This window comes from Taurulus bubalis (genome assembly GCF_910589615.1).
Source record: "Taurulus bubalis genome assembly, chromosome: 11".
NCBI classification, from domain to species: Eukaryota; Metazoa; Chordata; class Actinopteri; order Perciformes; family Cottidae; genus Taurulus; species Taurulus bubalis.
Genome location: NC_136599.1, coordinates 2,458,302 through 2,478,926, shown reverse-complemented (window position 1 = coordinate 2,478,926; position 20,625 = coordinate 2,458,302). Strand labels below are relative to the sequence as shown.

The 20,625-nt window shown below is 44.8% G+C and overlaps 2 protein-coding genes across 4 annotated transcripts in view; both read right to left on the bottom strand.

Moving 5' to 3' along the window:
• Positions 1–1,273: 1,273 nt before the first annotated feature.
• On the bottom strand, positions 1,274–14,107 carry ggt7 (gamma-glutamyltransferase 7). The gene is made up of 16 exons (XM_079226022.1): positions 14,035–14,107; positions 12,624–13,118; positions 11,392–11,618; positions 9,665–9,816; positions 9,460–9,577; positions 7,739–7,806; positions 7,568–7,641; positions 7,209–7,402; positions 6,862–6,949; positions 6,006–6,133; positions 5,817–5,905; positions 4,875–5,027; positions 4,097–4,211; positions 3,867–4,004; positions 3,477–3,576; positions 1,274–2,698 (listed from the first exon to the last, which is right to left on the bottom strand). The coding sequence occupies exons 2-16, from the start codon at positions 12,838–12,840 to the stop codon at positions 2,526–2,528; spliced, it is 2,034 nt and encodes a 677-aa protein (XP_079082148.1). The 5' UTR covers positions 12,841–13,118; positions 14,035–14,107; the 3' UTR covers positions 1,274–2,525.
• A 4,196-nt stretch (positions 14,108–18,303) lies between these two features.
• Positions 18,304–20,625, bottom strand: part of tp53inp2b (tumor protein p53 inducible nuclear protein 2b) — a 9,080-nt gene continuing 6,758 nt past the window's right edge. For all 3 annotated transcript variants that reach the window (XM_079226034.1, XM_079226036.1, XM_079226035.1), the window contains exons 3-4: positions 20,491–20,625; positions 18,304–19,813 (exon numbers count right to left, since the gene is read on the bottom strand). The exon at positions 20,491–20,625 is cut by the window's right edge. In XM_079226034.1, coding sequence (XP_079082160.1) covers positions 19,552–19,813; positions 20,491–20,625 — 397 coding nt within the window. In that variant the 3' untranslated portion in view covers positions 18,304–19,551. The remainder of the gene's footprint in view (positions 19,814–20,490) is intronic.

The window sequence follows — 20,625 nt, the reverse complement described above, 5'->3', positions numbered from 1 at the left end:
CACGTTCATAGGATACAAGAAAAGTCCATTCCGAAAAGCTCCAGTTAGCGTGAACCTGCAGCGTTAGCCTCGTTAGCTCTGTTAGCTCCGTTAGCTTCGTTAGCAGCTAAGCGGCGCTGCAGCTGATTCATCGAGGTGCATTGAAGCACAACCCGTCACTCCCCGCTCGGTTCCCCGCAGCTCGCGTCGCGTCGCACGCAGAAGATCCCGCATCAGGAAAGCAAACGACTCACCGGAAATATTCATCTGGAATCAAGTTCGGCCGAGTCGACGTCTGCTAGCAAGAGAAGCTAACAAAACATGGATCACAGGCGCGTCAGAGACCTGTCAAGCTGCCGGAAGTAGTGCTGCTTCCGGTGTGGCTTGTCAAAATAAAACAGAAGGAGAAGGAGTAGAAGAATAAGTAGGAGAAGTAGGAGAAGAATGAGAAGTAGAAGGAACAGGAAAATAAGAAAGAGGAGAAGGACTAGAAGTAGAAGAAGGATGAGAAGTAGAAGTAGAAGGAAAAGGAAAAGAAGAAGAAGGAGAAGAAGACAGATAGGAGGAGAAGGAGAAAGATGACAAAAAGAAGTAGAGAAAAAGGAGAAGAAGGCAGAGAAGGAAGAGAAGAAGAAGGAAGAGAAGACGGATGAGAAAAAGAAGAAAAACAAAAAGGAAAGTCGCCTTTCAAAGCGCAGCAGTGAAATAAAATAATCCAGAATATTTAGTAGTAAAAAAAACTAATCAAATAAAGTTGAAAGCATTTTTTTTTATATTTAGTTTTAGCCCAAAGACTTTTTTTTTTATTAATTCAAAGTTTACATTTTTTCTACGATCCTCGGCGTCATTAATCCAAAAATAAAATACACACTTTATGTTTAATTGACACAATGCTGCTAAAGCAGGGGTGTCAAACTCATTTTAGTGAATGGGCGATGTTGCCCATTTTGATGTGGGCTGGACCAGTAAAATCACATCATAACAACACATACATAACCACAATATCATGTATGTTTAAATCATTAGTGAAGGTTTTTGGACGATAAATCCTATTTTAAGGTATTTCTACAATAAACTAGAAGCATAAAGACTGTTTATCTGCCTGGGCTCTCCTCTGCAGATTCCCTCGCTTTGTGACGCCACTTTCCTGACGTGATCCATTTTTAACGACTTGCAACACAATGCGTCTAAATCATTGGACACTTATTAAAAACCGGTTCTAAGCCGACATCAGACATCCAGAAAGCCGGGTTTGAGGAACAAAAAAGGGAAGCGATCTTCAACGTTGGGATGTGTGCAAACATTTTTATTTCTTCGGGTTTGGACGGTGCTGATTTTTTACAATTAAAATCAGATACAAATGCAGGCCAAAACAAACAGCAGGTGTGTGATCATATTGCACGAGCGCCCAGCAACAGGCTCCTTTGATCAGTCAGCACGGACACACGAGGAACAGGGAACCACTTCACAACGCAACGCCGCTCTGAGTATACTTCCTAAAATAAGTACACAAAACATGACCGCCTCGTCAGTTGATTATTGTCACAACGGTATAAATAATGTGCACAGCCCAGCAGATGTTCATATACATTCAATCCATCTGTAAATACATCAGATTATTCCCATTCTAACAACAAGCATCCCTGCTTTAAATAAAACATAAAAAAAAAAAAAATCATGCAACAGCTTAAAGATTTAATAAATTATACATTTAAATACACGCATCATCATCAGTGATATTTAACCGGTGAAAATGAAGCGGATCCTCTGGTTTTGATTAACTGAGCGGATCATTCGGCGCTTCGTGTCTGAACGACGGTGCGATTGATCCGGCGGCTGCAGCGACACGACAGCGACCACAGCGACACGGCACAGGAAGCGCAGCGGAGCCACGAGAGGGAACGTTACGACGGAGAGCTGCAAAGCGTGCTGGAGGAGGTTAGCGTCGTCGCTACTTTTCTTCTTCATGTCGTGCAAAAGAAACAATTTGTTCATCGTTCGTCTCCTTGATCCTGAAACACCCGACGGCCCAAAATCACCAGCTGCTCGCCTCCGACGCCCCGATGCTGCGTTCACAGCAAGAATATTCGCAACGGTTTAATCGTGTGAGTTTAGTTGCTCGACTATAAGGGGGCGTGGCTTATCTCCGTAAAAACAGTTACCATTTCCGCCATAGAAATAACCACTAGTTCTGCTTTTTACTTGTTGTGGAAGTCCCACAAACATCAGAACATCAAACGCCATCGTACACGATATATATATATATATATATATATATATATATATATATATATATATATATATATAATATTATCCGTAGCGTCTGAGTGAAGCCGCTTCCAGCGCTCCTTCAGGCGGACGAGCAGCAGTTTGACTCGGTGATGACGGCGCCGCTTCTCAACGCTGATTGGCTTTCGCAACGCTTTTTGCCGTGAATGCAGCACAACCCTCCAGAGTGCGTGGCTTCCTTTACCTCTACTTGATTATGTCGTGTGATTATGGGGTAACGGGGTGGGTGGGTGTGTGTAGGGAGGGGGGGTGGTGCTCTAGGGTATGACGGACATGGTGAGGGCGGAGGCGGAGGCGCTGCGGGGGTCCTTCACCCCGATGATGAGGTCATTGGTTCTGCGGGTTCCCTCCACCAATGAGAGCACGTCTCTCCGCTCCACCGTGTGACCTTTGGCCTGCAGCAGCTGCACGTCCTCGTCCTGGAACTCGGCTGCAGGAGAGAAAGAGGTGAGACGGGCGGATGACAGACGGAGGACAACAAGCCCCGCCCCTAAATCATCCCCTGCTTAATGGTCTGTTTGACTCTAAATGACCATAATTTACTAAATGAACATCATGCTGTATTGAAGAAGACTTGAAACTAGAGATTGAGACATAAACTCATGTTTACAATGTTTACTGAGGGAATACATCAAGAGAAGTAGAGTCATTTATATAGACTTCTATACAACCAGAGGAGTCGCCCCCTGGTGGTGAGTAGAGAGAATGCAGCTTTAACACATGAAGCATATACTTCTATACAACCAGAGGAGTCGCCCCCTGGTGGTGAGTAGAGAGAATGCAGCTTCAACACATGAAGCATCCCCTGCTTTATGGTCTGCTTGACTCTAAATGAACATCATGCTGTATTGAAATTGAGATGATGGACAAACCTTCACTATTTACTTTTTCATTCAGTTTTTCCTGTTTAACTGTCGACATACACAGCGATCCGTTTGGTTCCCACACTCAAGTAAGAGTTATAACTCGAGATTGTTATGTTTGCGATGTGTGGTTCACAGTGACTCTTTGAGATAAATCTTTCTTTGAGACTCTGCACCCGCCACCTTCTGAGCGTCTCCTCTGCTTTGCGTAACGAACACAAACACGCGCTGCAGAGACAACGTAAACACCGGCACCAGGCGAGGACTGGATCGCTCTTAATCTCAATGCATCCTGGTGCACATTGCGTGCTCATAGCAGGAAATCACAGTTATATCTGGACTCACAGTCCACCAGCAGCGTGTTGGGCTGCAGCCGCGGGTGGAGGCGTCCGTATGCCAAGCTGTCACTCATGTTCTTACGCGAAGACAGAACGTTCATCAGCACCTGCGAAGGATCGTAAAACAGAACAATATAGAGTTACACATGGAAAATATACATATTATTCACTTTTGTTTGCTTTCCTTTCCTTTCACACCGATGCAAAACAATGAAAATACTATTGCATGTCATATTGTGCACGCTCATCAATAAAGTATATTTTAAATAAACAACCAACATGGCCGCCGTGAGCCTCACAGCTGTTGAAAGAGCAGCTTGTGGACGTATTGGACGGTTTATTCCAGACCTGCCACAGATACCGGACTTCCTTCTTCTTTATTTACTTATAGGCACACCTGCGTGATGCCGCTGAGCGCTTTCTCTCCGTCGGAAGATCCCACGGCCACGTAGGTGCCACACATGCCCACGGCGGGCCTCACTGCTGTGGGCATCAGGAAGGACATGGGCCTCTTCCCCGGCTGGAGGCTGTTATGCTGCAGCAGCAACAACAACAAACAACATGAGGAGTCGATCGATAAACGAAGAAGTTTATTAATTACATAAGAGAGAGAGAATGCAGGATTACCGGGTTCGGCAATGCGCCCGGCGTTTTGTTGGTCCAGGAGAAATCCAGGATCTGACTATTCAAGAGGATCCCTGAAGGAGTCACGATCCCACTGCCGAAGGGTTTGTTGAGAGAGCTAAAAAACAAGAAAACTGGTTTAGTTTGAGCTTTCAACTCATTTCCCCCCCGAGACGCATCGCTTGTTGGTTCTATCGTACGACGCAGTTTGAAATAGTCTCAACTTTTCAGTGACTTTCCGGAGTCAATAAAGACTCACCAATAAAACTTAAAAACGTAAGCTGCATTCTCCCTCCTGTCCACCAGGGGGCCTCTCCTCTGGTTGTATAGAAGTCTATGCTTCATGTGTTAAAGCTGCATTCTCTCTCCTGTCCACCAGAGGGCCTCTCCTCTGGTTGTATAGAAGTCTATGCTTCATGTGTTAAAGCTGCATTCTCTCTCTTGTCCACCAGGGGGCCTCTCCTCTGGTTGTATAGAAGTATATGCTTCATGTGTTAAAGCTGCATTCTCTCTACTGCCCACCAGGGGGCGACTCCTCTGGTTGTATAGACGGATATGCTTCATGTGAAGCCGATGTGGAAGTGTCTTAAAATGTGCATTATCTAGACTCACCAGCAGGGGGCGACCCCTCTATTTTCAAAAATAAGTCAGATTGTGTAGAGGTCTATGAGAAAATGACTCGTAAGACTGTGGCGACGATGCGTCTCCAGAGTGATCGGGGCTCTTAACCGTCTTTGGGATTCGTTTCCGGAATGTGCAGCTCAAGGGAAGCGGGACGTACCTCATGACGGACACGATGTGGTCGTCCGGGCCCATGACCATGACCTGGGCAGCAGCTGCGCCCGTCTCCAAGGTGAACGATGGAGAGTAATGGCCGACGGGGAAGGCCTGAGAGTCGTTGATCATCTGGCGGAGGACGGAGGCCTGAGATTTACTTTGAGAAGGGAGCAACAAAGGGCAGAGGTCAGTATGGATACAGTGTACGGATACATTGTATGGATACAGTGTATAGATACATTATATGGATACATTGTATGGATACAGTGTATAGATACATTATATGGATACAGTGTATAGATACATTATATGGATACAGTGTATAGATACATTATATGGATACAGTGTATAGATACATTATATGGATACATTGTATGGATACAGTGTATAGATACATTATATGGATACAGTGTATAGATACATTATATGGATACAGTGTATAGATACATTATATGGATACAGTGTATAGATACATTATATGGATACATTGTATGGATACAGTGTATAGATACATTATATGGATACATTGTATGGATACAGTGTATAGATACATTATATGGATACATTGTATGGATACAGTGTATAGATACATTATATAGATACATTGTATGGCTGCGGTTGAAAAGTCTCAAAATTACCTCCCGACGTCTATTCCGTCGATGTTTTTTTAAAGTGATGCTTCTTTTTGTTTTGCTAGATTTACTGTTCATTTTATTCATTTATTTTGTAGATGTTCAAAGTAAATAAATCAAAATCAAATGAAATGGTCGTCTCTTCGTGTTCATCAACATGAATCCCATTAGTTTATGGTGCGTCATCTCTTTTCCTCTGGTGCTTCCGTGCTTCCTATGCTTGAAGGAGCTAAGCAAGGAAGCGCGGAACCACCTTTCCTCGGCACGTTTTTCGACCGCAGCCTGCGTTTAAAGACGAGACGGCGGATCTCTACCTCAGCATCTTGGCAACGACCTCCGAGATGGAAGCGTCATACATGGGGTCTCCCAGTCCGCTGGCGAGGGCGAGAGCTATCTTTAGCGCCTGGGAGAGAGAGGCAGAACGAACCCGTCAGTCACGACTCACCGTCACCGGCGTGCCACCGGCGTGCCACCGGCGTGCCACCGGCGGCGCGTAACGTTACCTCGGCTATCCGGTGGTAGGTGTCGTTTCGGGGAACCTGGCTGGTGATGTTGTAGCCCTCCAGGATGTTGAGGGCGGCGATCAGGGCGACGCCTGCGTGGGGGGCCGGGGCCGCCATCACGTGGTGACCTTCAGAGACGGACAGACAACAACACGGTGGAGTAAGCATCTGATGGTTTATACCGAGAGATGATTTCAGTGGCAAAAACTAAATAAAAAGAGTTGGAAAAGTCCCCTGGACTCAACGAGCCAGTTGGATGGCGCTCCGGCACTTTGGCCGCGTTCAGGCCGACGGCACTACTTTCTTCTGCATATCCAGGTTTATTTATTAAAACTCATAACAAACGCAGTTATCGGCAGAAGACGGCTGGTGGGTCACCATATATATAAATAACACAATAATGATATATATTACACGATCCGGCCCGCCACCTCATTTTCTGTGACTCGTTTTCGGTGCATGAAATTTTTTTTAAATCCTGTGCTTTTATTTTGAAGGGAATGTTTAATGAAGTCATCTATTCACACTCCTTAATGCTGCGTCACAACACGCTTTACTTGCGTGAGTTTACACCGGACTATTTGTGATAGTTCTCTTCATTTCCAACTTTTATTATTATTTATGTTTGTGCATGAAAACACAGAGTCTGTTAAAAAAGGCTCAAGTAATATAATTATTATGTGTGTTGTATTACTTTGTGTCTTTTTGGTTTTTAAGCGAGTGTAAAAGGGAATTTAATATTTCTAACTAGCTTTTTTTGCGTTGGCATACTGTGATATTCTTTACTTTCTCAGGTCCAAACTGCACCATATTTTCATTAAATCAAATTAATCAAATGTACTTGATGTACTTGTACCTTGATAGAGGATCTCCGCTGGCTGCTGCAACACCGTGCTGTAGTTCCCAAAGTCCTCCTCTGTGAGCACGCCGCCTCTCGCTTGCACCTAAAACACACAATGCATGGTTACTTTCTTTTGCAATGCTAATAGTTTGTATCATAGATCGATACTTGACGTTTAGTATCGACACAATGTAGCCACGCTAACTAATGCAAGAGTTGTTTGATGATACATTAATACTCTGAAAGGTAAATACAGCTCCTTTAAGTTAGGATGTGCTCGTAATGATCGATTAAGATTCATTTGTGGATAAAGTGGATCTATGCAGGATTCGTGAAGTCACAGAGAGAACACTCTTCCTCACCGCCGCGGTCATTTCCTGCGTCAGGTTTCCGTCGTAGAACTCAGACAAGCCCCGAGCGGAGACGCCGTCCAAGATGGCCGCCAAGTCGAGCCGCCGGGTGAGCAGCCCGGACGAGAGAGGCTGACCGCCGGGGAGGAAGCGGTCACGGAAAGACGCCGACATGTTCTGGTCCTTCACCTTAGACAGAGCTTCAGCTGGAGGGGGGAGGGGGAGAGAGAGAGAGGGGGAGGGGGAGAGAGAGGGGGAGGGAGAGAGAGAGAGGGGGAGAGAGAGAGAGAAAAAACAATGAGCTGCCTCTGATATTGTCCGAGTCCAGCTGATAACTGGAGTCTCTTCATCACCTCCTCTTCATCACCTACCGAGGTCATGGGTCACATTGAATCCATCTCTGGCCACTTCTGCCGCCATGGCAACCACGTCCTTCCACGGCATTCTGGGGGATTAAAACGTCATGAGCGACCGTCTCCTTTTAGACAAGTTAAATATAAATATATATTTACATACATGTATAACAGGAAGAGGGACAGTACCTGCCGTAGAGCTGGTGGGCCTGGTGCAGCCCACTCAGCATGCCCGGGACGCCCACCAGCAGGCCGGGCTGAAACACCGCAGGAGCAGAGCGCACACGTTAAGCCAGATACAACAACAACACAACAACAACAAGGGGACGTCTTCTGCTCAGACTCCACTTTGTTCCAGTAAAACACTAAATATAGCAAAATTATGAAGAAGATTATCCTTCATTAGCAGCACGACAAAGTAAAAAGATAAAAACAAGTATTATAAATAAGCAAATAAGCGGAAAAAACCCCAGTAAAGAATCCACAATAACTAAAATATTATATATTACAGATAGAATAACTATTATTGAACAGAAATGTACTGAGAGAGGGAACAAATAATATAGATTTAAAATGATTATCCCAAAAGACTTGGGTCAGAAATCTTCAAATTTTGTATTTCTTATAACACAACCCAGCTCTTCTCCAAAGAAAGTCCCGAGTCCTCACCACTGTCGGCTCATGCCTTCAGGCCACGCCCCCAAAGGCATCGTCATGAATGTAAACAACCAACATGGCCGCCGTGAGCCTCACAGCTGTTGAGAGCAGCTTGTGGACGTATGGACGGTTTATTACAGAAACGACACTTCCTCCTTCTGTATTTATTTTCTTTCGTCAGAGCGTTTGAGTCATTGATAGCCGTCAGCAAGAGAAATATAAAATATGTGCCTTTTGAAGGAGATTAGCAACCTAAAAAGCTTCATGTGGCGCAACAAGCAAGTTGGTCAAAACTTTAAAAAAGGAATTAAATTGACAGAAAATTATAATTGAATAAATTGGCGATAAATGTTCCTCCCCAAAAGAAAACGCCAAAATCACTTCAACTTGTGCAATATAAATACATCTTTTAATATTTTTTATTCTGTCTGTGTGCATATATTATTATATTATTAATAATACTGCTATTGTGGATTATTTACTGTTTTTATTACTGTTTATTTATTTTTACAGGGTTCTTACGGTCATAGAAAACCTGGAAAAGTCATGGAATTTTAAAATGGTTATTTCCAGGCCTTGAAAAAAATAAAATCCAAAAAGTTTTGTAAAAGTCATGTAATATGTATGTAATGTTATATTCATGTGTTCATGTCGTTCATTTACGCTGAGTTTGAAATCATGAATATGCTTTTAAAAGAAAGACTCGGAACCAAGAATATAAGCAGGCATACATACATACAGACATCTATATAAATGTTTATTCTTTTAATCAAACTATTGTCTCATTCATTTGTGTCATTTAAGGTTTACTGTATGCTTTGTATTCTCATTGTTAGTTTAAATACTACATTTACTCACTTTTTACTGTTTACACCCAGATTTCACTAAATGTTTGTAATGGACATTTGGTTTAAAGTCATGGAAATTTGCATAAAAGTCATGGAAATTTGCATAAAAGTTATGGAGATTTGGTTTAAAGTCATGGAAATTTGGTGAAAAGTCATGAAAATTTGCATCAAAGTCATGGAAATTTGCATAAAGGTTATGGAAATTTGCATACAAGTTATGGGAATTTGCATAAAAGTTATGGAAATTTGCATAAAAGTCATGGAAATGCATTGGTCAAAATGTGTATGAAGCCTGTTTTTATATTACTTGTTTATTTTAATTTTATTTGACTATGGCCTCTCGTGTGCGCTTCCCTGCTGCGGGACTAACACAGGATGCTCTGATCTCAAGAAGAAGCCGCTCACGTTCAGGAGCAGCCTGGAGCGCAGCATCTCCTCGCTGAGCGCAGACGGCGCCGTCTCTCTGAAGTCGATGACGCGCGTCTCGTTCTTGCGGATGTTGTGCACCAGCATCACGCCGCCACTAGAGGGACGAGAGCAGAGCAGGAGTTCAGCGGGTAGTGAGGAGGAGGAGGAGGAGGAGGAAGAGGAGGAGACTCCATCAACTCACCCTCCGATCCCAGAAGTGTGCGGGTGCACGACCCCCAAGCAGAGCGCGGCGGCGATGGCGGCGTCGACGCTGGAGCCCTGAAGCCCCAAGACCCTGAAGCCCAGAGACGTGCAGTGAGACGCATCGGTTACCACGGCGCCCTGAGAGAAGATCTGAGAGCAGGAGGTTAGGGTGAGGGGAGAACACACACACACACACACACACACACACACACACACACACACACACACACACACACACACACACACACACACACACACACACACAGACAGACAGACAGACAGAGAGACAGAGAGAGAGACGCACACACAAAAAAAACACAGACACACACACACATACACACACACACACACACACACACACAGAGAGAGAGACACACACGTAAAAACACACACAGACACACACACATGCAAAAACACACACACAGAGAGAGACACACACACGTGCACACACACACACGCAAAAAGTGACACACACTCACATAGACACCCACAGTGTCACACACCCACACACCCACAGTGTCACACACCCACACAGTCACACACCCACAGTCACACACCCACACACCCACCCACACACCCACAGTCACACACCCACAGTCACACACCCACAGTGTCCCACAGTCACACACCCACAGTCACACACCCACAGTGTCACACACCCAGTCACACACCCACAGTCACACACCCACACACCCACAGTGTCACACACCCACAGTGTCACACACCCACACACCCAGTGTCACACACCCAGTGTCACACACCCACACACCCACAGTGTCACACACCCACAGTGTCACACACCCACACACCCACAGTGTCACACACCCACACACCCACAGTGTCACACACCCACACACCCAGTGTCACACACCCACAGTGTCACACACCCACACACCCACAGTGTCACACACCCACACACCCACAGTGTCACACACCCACAGTCACACACCCACAGTGTCACACACCCACAGTCACACACCCAGTGTCACACACCCAGTCACACACACCCACACAGTCACACAGTCACACACCCACACAGTCACACACCCACAGTCACACACCCACAGTCACACAGTCACCCACACAGTCACACACCCATACAGTCACACACCCACAGTCACACAGTCACACACACAGTCACACACCCATACAGTCACACACCCACAGTCACACACCCACAGTCACACAGTCACACACAGTCACACACCCACAGTCACACAGTCACCCACACAGTCACACACCCACACAGTCACACAGTCACCCACACAGTCACACACCCACACAGTCACCCACACAGTCACACAGTCACCCACACAGTCACACACCCATACAGTCACACACCCACAGTCACACACCCACAGTCACACAGTCACCCACACAGTCACACACCCATACAGTCACACACCCACAGTCACACACCCACAGTCACACAGTCACACACAGTCACACACCCACAGTCACACAGTCACCCACACAGTCACACACCCACACAGTCACACAGTCACCCACACAGTCACACACCCACACAGTCACCCACACAGTCACACACCCATACAGTCACACACCCACAGTCACACAGTCACACACAGTCACACACCCACAGTCACACAGTCACACACAGTCACACACCCACAGTCACACAGTCACCCACACAGTCACACACACCCACAGTCACACACACACAGTCACACACCCACAGTCACACACACCCACACACCCCCCTACCTGGGGGTCTCCGAAGTAGATCTGCATGATGAGGGCGACCGTGACCCCGGTGGCGAAGGTGAGGCAGGCCGTGATGATGACGGTGAGCCCGTCCCTCTGGCAGGCGCAGTCCTCGGTGAAGGGGTCTCTGGAGGTCTCCCTCAGGGACGCCACCTCGTGGCCGGCCAGGTCCGAGGCCGAGGAGGGGACGCGCTGGAGGCGCCCCGCCTTCAGGAACCCGTCGGGGTCTGGGGTCGTGCCAACAAGAAAGAAAGGGCTTGAAGCGCTCCGTCCTCCATTGAAGAACGTGACAACTTAAAGCGGCCATGATTATCTGAGCCCGTCTTGCTCCGGCGCAGAGGGAGCGAGTGCTTCCTGCTTCCTGCCTCCTGCCTCCTACCTCCTTGCCTCCTGGTCCGATTAGACCTCACCTGTGAGGTCTTGTGATGCCCAGGTGTGACGCGTGTTTGTTTAACATTCGTGCTCGCGCCACACCCGTCTTCCTTTTGATCTTTAAACACCTGCCAAAAATATCACAAAGCCTGCTGCTGTAGGTGTAGCCGGGAGCACAGTGAGCCATGACGACACACACACACACACACACACACACACACACACACACACGCACACACACACACACACGTGGTGTGTGTATTATTAGCATCTCTGGTTGAAATCCAACCCTGAGAAATGTTGTTTTTTAAGATTAGACGGTAAAACGTTCCTGCAGAAACCTAAAAGACATTTAAATATACTGTTGGTTCAAGGCAGACCACGTGTGTGTGTGTGTGTCCATTTGTTGGGAGTCCGTTTGTGTGTCTTTGTGTGTGTGTCTCTCCGTTTGTGTGTCCCCGTTTGCGTGCGTGTGTGTCTCCGTTTGTGTGTGTGTCTCCGTGTGTGTGCGTGTCCCCGTTTGTGTGCGTGTGTGTGTATATGTTTGTAAATCTGTTTGTCCGTTTGTTGTGCGCGTGTGTGTGTCCGTTTGTTGTGCGCGTGTGTGTGTCCGTTTGTGTGTGTGTCTTCGTGTGTGTGTGTTTTTGTCCGTTTGTGTGCGTGTGTGTCTGTGTGTGCGTGCGCCCGTTTGTGTGTGTGTCTGTGTGTGTGTGCCATCGTGGTAAACATGTTGTCCTGCAGGTAGAAATCCCCACAGGAGGGTTAGAGAACACTGAGGTTTAAACGTGGGTCCAGTGCAGGAGACGTTACGCAACACCTCCCAGGTGTGTTTGGGGCCCTGACCTCTCCTCTACACTCACCTGTGTCCTGCTCACTCAGCGCGTTGTCGTCCTCCCGCCGTGACCTCAGGACGTTCTCCCCGGACGCGGCGTTGCCGGCGGCGTCGTCCTCCGGCAGCCTGGGGAAGCTGGTGATGCTCATGTAGTCCACGGGCGAGTAGGCGCCGCCCAGCGTCGTCTCCGGGGCGCCGTCCTTCTCCGGGTACCCGGCCGCGATGTCGGCCGCGGGGCTGAGCATGGTGTTTGTGCTTCTCTTTATCTCAGGGCAGGTTCTCCATATTTCCAGTTACACTTGTTTTCTTGTCACGCACCTGCTGCCGTCATCCAGGTGAGAAACACCCCCTGGTGTGCCTTTAGAAAAGGTCGTTTTCTGGCATTAAAGCACCTTTTTGCTGCCAAGATCACTGCAGTTGTCTATGTGTTTGTGTTTGTGTGACGTCAGCCCTGGAGATGAAGACGAGGAGGAGGAGGGTGAGGAGGAGGATTCGGGTTCCCGGTCATGTTGCGGGCTGCCTGCTGCAGAAGAGACATTTAAGATATTAGTCATTTACGCTGCGTGACGTATGCGACGTGCCGAAAATATGGTCGCGCGACGACACGTCTGCTTCCGTCTCCTTATGGCGCAGAAAATATTAAATATATTATATTTGTATTGAAACATATAATATCAAATTATTTTGTTATTATATTGTAATGAAAAAAATAAATACAAATAAATAAAGCTTTATTAGCGTTTAAAAAAAAAAACACAAATCACAGAACCAACCGCCGGAGCGCGAGCGTTTTACCCTCCGTGTCCTTCTCTCCGGTAATGACGTAACAAACGGTTAGTTTTCACTCACCGATGTGTTGACATCCGCGTCGTCAAATAAAAACCATCATCCTCGACGGTGTCGTTGTTGTATTATATTTAACATGGCAGGTAAAGGGGAGGATGCGCGCGGCTCTCCCGGTGTTACGGGTTAACAAGCGACCGTGTTAACTGGAGACTTTCAGCCGAACACGTAGCTGCCCTCGCGAATGCCGCATCGTTAAATGTTTCAATACAATGTCAAACCCTCTCATATACATCGTATCGTGTATATATTTTTATTCATCCATACATATATCATATACAATATTTAACAATGCGGCATTCACGAGGACAGCTACGTTTCAGTCCGGCTGAAAGTCTCCAGTTAACACGGTCGCCTGTTAAACCGCAACACCGGTCACCAAGACGACAGGCAGCACGGTGCGGGAAGTTGGCCTCACGTTGCGCAGATCAGAGAAAACCGGTAAAGCGAGCACATATTTTTTGGGCAGAGCCCTGTAGGCTGAGATCAATATGAAGTCATTCAAAACGTACAACTCACGAAAGGTTAAATTATGACAATACACATTATCCCCAAATAAACAAATAATGGCTGCGCGTTGACAATATCAGACTTACTTCGCAGTGGTCGTCGTTAAAGTGCCACGAGCCGGTCGGAGGCCTAAATCACTGCCAGCAGCACGCAGGTGCGTGAAGGTGAGCTGCTTTGATGGCGATCAACTCCCCAGACTGCATTTCCAAGTGTCTCTCCCTCTGCCGAGTGTGTCATTACAGGTGAAGCGGCCAGACAGGAATACCTGCTCCGATTACTAAACCCTCGGCCCCTCCCATATTGTATTTTCCGGTTGATCCACTTTCCAGTAGCTGGGTGTCTGCAGAATAGCACCTCACCTGCTCCAAACACACACCTGAGGCCGCTCCCATCGGAGCCTTCTCTTCTGTTCTTGTGTACCTCCACTTACCAATTTAAGAAGATCATTAATACACATGCACTTGGACGTTCCCCATTCAAATCAATGGAGGGCATTTGGGCTCAGCGGCGGCCATTTTTGTTGCCATCGCCACCGTTGTAGTGGGCGAATTTCTGACTATACTGCTGAAATCCTGTGATTTCCCCACTGCGGGACTAATAAAGGATTATTTTATCTTATACCTTGAATAAGGATGGTAGCACCTTTAGTAGCACTTAAATGTCTCTTACTGATGGCACTTTGTAGTGTAACTTTCTTGAAGAAATTGTACTTTCTTGATTCTTGTTGTTCTGAGTTTGGACTCATGGTTGAATGCACTTATTGTAAGTCGCTTTGGATAAAAGCGTCAGCTAAAGGAAATGTAATGTAGAGTAAATTAGTCAAATGTTAATGTTTCTTCCTTATGTTGTGTGCCTTAGCATGGTGGAATTAGCCATCTAGCAAACGGACTCAACAGCTGTTGAATTAGTACAATTTGACAACTTGATGCTTCTTCCACACACTCTTTTCACAGCACATTGCTATCACACGATCGACAACTTTGTTTGGCTCATTTTCAGCAACCAGCGCACAAAGCGGGGTGTAATTATCAAGCTAACAGCTGGCTAGTTAGCTGGTTTGCTAATCCCACCACGCGTTCATGCAACACTGGTTATAGTGAGCCTAGCAGTCATCCAGTTCAGCAGCCCCGGAGCGTGCATTCTGTAAAGTACATTTACTCAAGTAAATTCAGGAAGTAAGTCATCACACTTTTCACCTCCCTCAGTCAATCGCCAGGCCCTTAGACTCAAATATCACTTATGTGTTTATATATAAACTGCAATTATCTGATTTACATTAAGCTACTATAATGCATGTTAAACTCTCTCTTGACCAGCTACAACTTCAAAACACTGCTTATGTGTTAATGCATCAGTAATAATGATAACATGATATAATAGTGTAATGCTGGCATGGAGCATTGAGTACTTTAACTGTTACCTGTTGATACATTAGTCACATTTTCCTGATAATTATTCCTTTCTTTTACAATGTGGTGCTTTTACTTAAGCAGAGGATCCACATTCCACCACTGACAATATATGCTTTATAATAATGCACTCTTAATAATAAAATAACGACACAAGATTCAGGTGTTAACCTGAGCATTTATTGTTGTTTCTCTTTTTTTCTTCTTTTTTTTTGGCGGGGTACCTGTGTTTTCTGAATGGACGCTGGAAAAAAACCCATCCATTGATTTTTGCATAGGCTTTGCCTGTCGGTGGACGACCGTCCACGTTGGAGATGGAAAAATCGGCACATCAGAAAAACCATGCAGAAATAGTGAAAGGCACAATCACCATACTGTAGATGTCAGATACACCAAATTGTTTCTGTCTATATATTTAATTTTTTTGTGTTTACGAATGGAGACGTGACGCAGGCGAAGCCCGGTGTGTTTAAGCTGCCATCATTTCAGGGCCCAACGTAAGACAGATGAAACTCCCCAGACATTCAGCGCATTTAAACTGTTAATAATATGGGAAAATACAAGCATATTCTATTGTGTTTTTTTTTTTAGGATACATTTATTATTATTCTTTATATATATATATATATATATATATATATATATATATATATATATATATATATATATATATATATAAATAACTATCTCCTGCCTCATCCTTTCCCGGTCCACATCATACAGGCTTCCTCTTTGCTGGACGACTTTCACCCCGAAACCAAACATTTCAAAAATCACACACAACATACTGAGAACACATTTCCTTTTTTTTTTTTTTTTTACATGACGCGGGTGAGAAAGGAAGAAATTAAACTGAGGCAAACAGGACGGGTTTGTGGTGGTCTTTACATTTCGTGCGCACACGCACACACACGCACACACACACACACACACACACACACACATACACAGACACACACACACACACACACACAGACATTCAGCTGCGAACTCTCAGTATCAGCCGGGTTTCACACTCTGTACGACTTTACAACAGAATATAAACCTCACACACAGTCAGTGAGAAAAGTAAAACCTCCTGAGTGAGGGAGTCTAAACACAATAGTGTGTGTGCGTGTGTGTGTGTGCGTGTGTGTGTGTGTGCGTGTGTGTGTGTGTGTGTGTGTTCGACTCATCACCTCAGATCCATCTGCTGCACAATTCAGAGGAATCAACAGGACACATAATAGTCACCTTTAAACAGAATAAAAGATACAAATTCTTAATTATATAATAAATTAACAGGTATTAATTAAAGGGAACAGTTCCACCCAAAATAAAAAGGTTTTGCTCTTACTTGTAGTGCTATATGTATGTATATATATATATATATATATATATATATATATATATATATATATATATATATATATATATATATATATTTATATTTATATTGTGGTGATCAAAGCAGCAAAAAAAAATGACATGAAGCAATTTCACACGAAAAACAACTCTTGATTGAAAGAAAATGGCACTACAGGTAAGAGGGGAAGAAAATACGTATTTCTGGTCAACTGTCCCTTTAACAGATTTTTGAATAAAACAGAATATTATCGTTGGCAGAAATGAAAACTTTGTGATTTTGAGGGGTGAAAATAATGTATTTCTCTTATCTAGATAATCTAGATGAGACATTTTTTTAAATAGTTTCCACACAATCTGACACGAATCCCCCAGGCCTTTGAACACAATGTAAAACACATTATATAATATTTAATATTAAAACCACGCCGGTGTGTTCTGCATCCTCTCGAGCATCCATACAGCTGTGCTCAGGGAAACCTCTAGAGGGCGGTGTTCTTCTACGGCACACCAACGTTGAGTCTCGTGCTGTTTTATTTATATATATATATACATATATATATATATATCAAAAGAGATAAAACTGCTTTTGGGGAGCAAAGACCACTAAATGTCCTCTTGTTTTAGATAACGAGCGCAGAGGCGAGGCGGAGAGAGGACTCTCGACCTGAGAGGCTTTGACATCTAACGGAGCAGTTATAAAATGGTTTATTTGTAATATTTACAAGAGAAATAAATGATTATTCATATTGGGTTTGTTTTTTTGTGTTTTTTTTTAAAGAGTTTCTAGCGTTTAACGTGTCAACACCTTCTCACACACAAGTTGAATCAAAACATCACAAAAGAAGAAGAAGAAAATAAAAACAAGCACACGGCACGCTGCTAAAACTTTGACTCACAGAATGTATGACAAGTGCAAACTAACATCCATGTCTCAAATAATTGACAAACATTAGTATACACTTCAGCACCATTGTTTACTATTGTTGTTGAATACATATCAGTGAAGCTAGAGAGCTTTAGTTGGGAACTGTTAGGAGCTGAATGCGCTAGCTAACGCGTGTTAGCGAGACCTCGTGAAGAGGAGGGTTCCCTCCTGACAATGAAAGTGTAAAATAAAAGGTCGCACTATCCTTTTTTTTGGTGTTCAACATGGATAACGTAACATCTCAGCACACACACGCTCGCTGTGGATGGAAATGGCGGATGTGTGTGCCGGGCACTTTACTTCATAGTTCACAGACCGCACGTCTATATGATCATCATGCTGTGGCAGCCATCTTTTTTTGTTGCCATTTTGTCGGCTTTAAAAAGCCAGAAGTGTACTTTCTGTTTGTCCTAAAGGGACACGCTGTCTTTGCTTTTTTCTGGTGGAACCGTGCAGAGAGAGAGAGAGAGAGAGAAAGAGAGAGAGAGAGAGAGAGAGAGAGAGAGGCAGTAAAATAATGTAACTCACAGAAACAGAATGGGAGTAAAATGGACATTTCCATTCTGTTGTCGCCAGATGAGTGACGACTTTCTGCTTCCAGAGCAGCATGAAAGCGTTGTGGAAGTAGCCCGCTAGCTAGCTAGCTAGCGACATAGCCGGCTGTCCGCGTGCTGACTGCACCACGCTTTCATGCTGCTCCGGTTTCAGGAAGAACCACAGCGGGCTGAAGGCGTTGGAGAAGAAGAAGCTAACAAGCTAACTAGTGTAATGCTAACATTTTCATTATGTACGTTCAAGTTCGGCTTCTCCTGATAACATAAGAGACTTTCCACAACACTAGCTAACTAGCTAACTAGACAGCCAACCGACGTGTGTTGTCACCAAAACAACAATCGCCATTTTATTTTCTTCTGCGCCACAGAAAACACTTGTAAAATGTCCGTTCTACTCCGGTTCTGCTTCTGTGGTTTTGATTGATGAAAAAAAGGAAACAACGTCGCAAAACAAACTAAAGAGTTGCTCCATCGATACCGCTCTCCGCCTGCTGCAACCGCCATGGCCTGGAACCCAAAGACAAGCCCCCTCAACTCACTATCAATATTTCAATCTTAATGATTATTTATTACTCACAAAAATAATACAATTTGATGAAATTTTCAAACGAGGGCCCGTTTTCGGCGGCTCGGAGGGTTACGCAACACGCTCCTGTGGCGGTTTCACGTTGCCCAACGTTTCCCCGCCTTTCGTCTTTTACTCTGCATGTTGACAGACCAAACTGGAGAGAAACTAAATGTGATCGAGTAATTTTCCACTCGCATTCGTCACACTCGGTATATCCTTCCCCCTTTTTAGTAAAAGACTTGAAAAAAGTAGTTTTCTCTGCGAAGATACGAAGGGTTTTCTTGTCTCTGTGGTTTCCACCAGAAAACGTCTTAAAGTACACTTGGTTTATTTAAATTTAAAATCTCCAAATTTAAAACTTAATGATTGAATTAAAAAGAGAAAAAACATGCCTCAGGGAAGAGTGAAATAAAACATAATACTTCGCTAAGAATGCTCAACTTTTTGTGGTTTTTCAGACATTATTGTTTCTAAGTATAAGCTGTAGAAAGATTTTTATTTTCTTTTGTTGTTGTTTTTTGGATAATGCAATGGACAACAAGTATTTTTAACGGTCGACACAGATCTACTCAGAGGGCTCGGTTCACAACAGCAGAAAAGGGCATCAAACCACCGGGTGAAGCCAGTCGGGGACTGGACCAAAAAGCAAAAGAAAAGCTACCGGTCTACTGGTATCTGAGTGTAATTTTGATAAAATGTGTAGAAATGAAAAGCCGTGGGTGAAAACATTTAACGTGGTGTGTCTTGGAGTGGACTACGCTCCGCTAATGCCCTAGGAAGTGAACGGCGCCCCCTGCGGTTCAGTGGCAGATGTTGCGCTTGCTGGGCTGGTGGAGGAAGGTGTTCCTGGCGTGGCCCGCGTGGCGAGGGACCGGCTCCCGGGTGCGGTTTTGGCGTTGGATGCGGTTGCGGCCCAGGTGGCGGCGCTCCACGCGGGCTTTGCCGCGCTGGACCCGGGCGACCTGGGTGACCTTGGCCAGAGCGCCGACCTGAGCGGCTGCCCCGCGGCTCACCCTGGTGGGCACGGTGCCGCGGGCGGCGGCGGCTGGTTCTGCCACTCGGCTGCGAAGGAAGATACAAGAAATATATATATATAAATATATAAAAGCAGGGTTCATACACATGTTGACCAATGGATTTCCATGACTTTACCACATTTCAATGACTTTTCCGTGACTTTTCACCAAATGTCCATGACTTTAAACCAAATGTCCATGACTTTAAACCAAATGTCCATAACTTTAAACCAAATGTCCATGACTTTAAACCAAATGTCCATGACTTTAAACCAAATTTCCACGACTTTAAACCAATTTTCATGACTTAAATTTGGTGAAAAGTCATGGAAATCCATTGGGCAAAATGTGTTTGAACCCTGATTTCCATGACTTTTACATGACTTTAAACCAAATTTCCATGACCAAACATTTAGTGAAATCTCGGTGAATACATGAAAAAGTGAGTAAATGTAGTATTTAAAATAACAATGAGAATACAAAGCATACAGTAAACCTTAAATGACACAAATGAATGAGACAATAGTTTGATTAAAAGAATAAACATTTATATAGATGCCTGTATGTATGCCTGCTTATATTCTGAGTGTCTTTCTCTTAAAAGCATATTCATTATTTCAAACTCAGCGTAAATGAACGACATGAACACATGAATATAATCCATTTGCATGACATTGTAAAGGGTGTGAAGGTCATCATGAACGCGGCGCCACATCTCCTCACCTCACGCTGCTCGCCAGGCCGCCGACGCTCTCCTCTCCCACCGCGGACAGGTTGCCGTTGTTGGACACCATGGAGAAGTTGCTCGGGGAGACGTACACGGACATGCTGGGGTGCTCGATGAGCAGGTCCTCCATC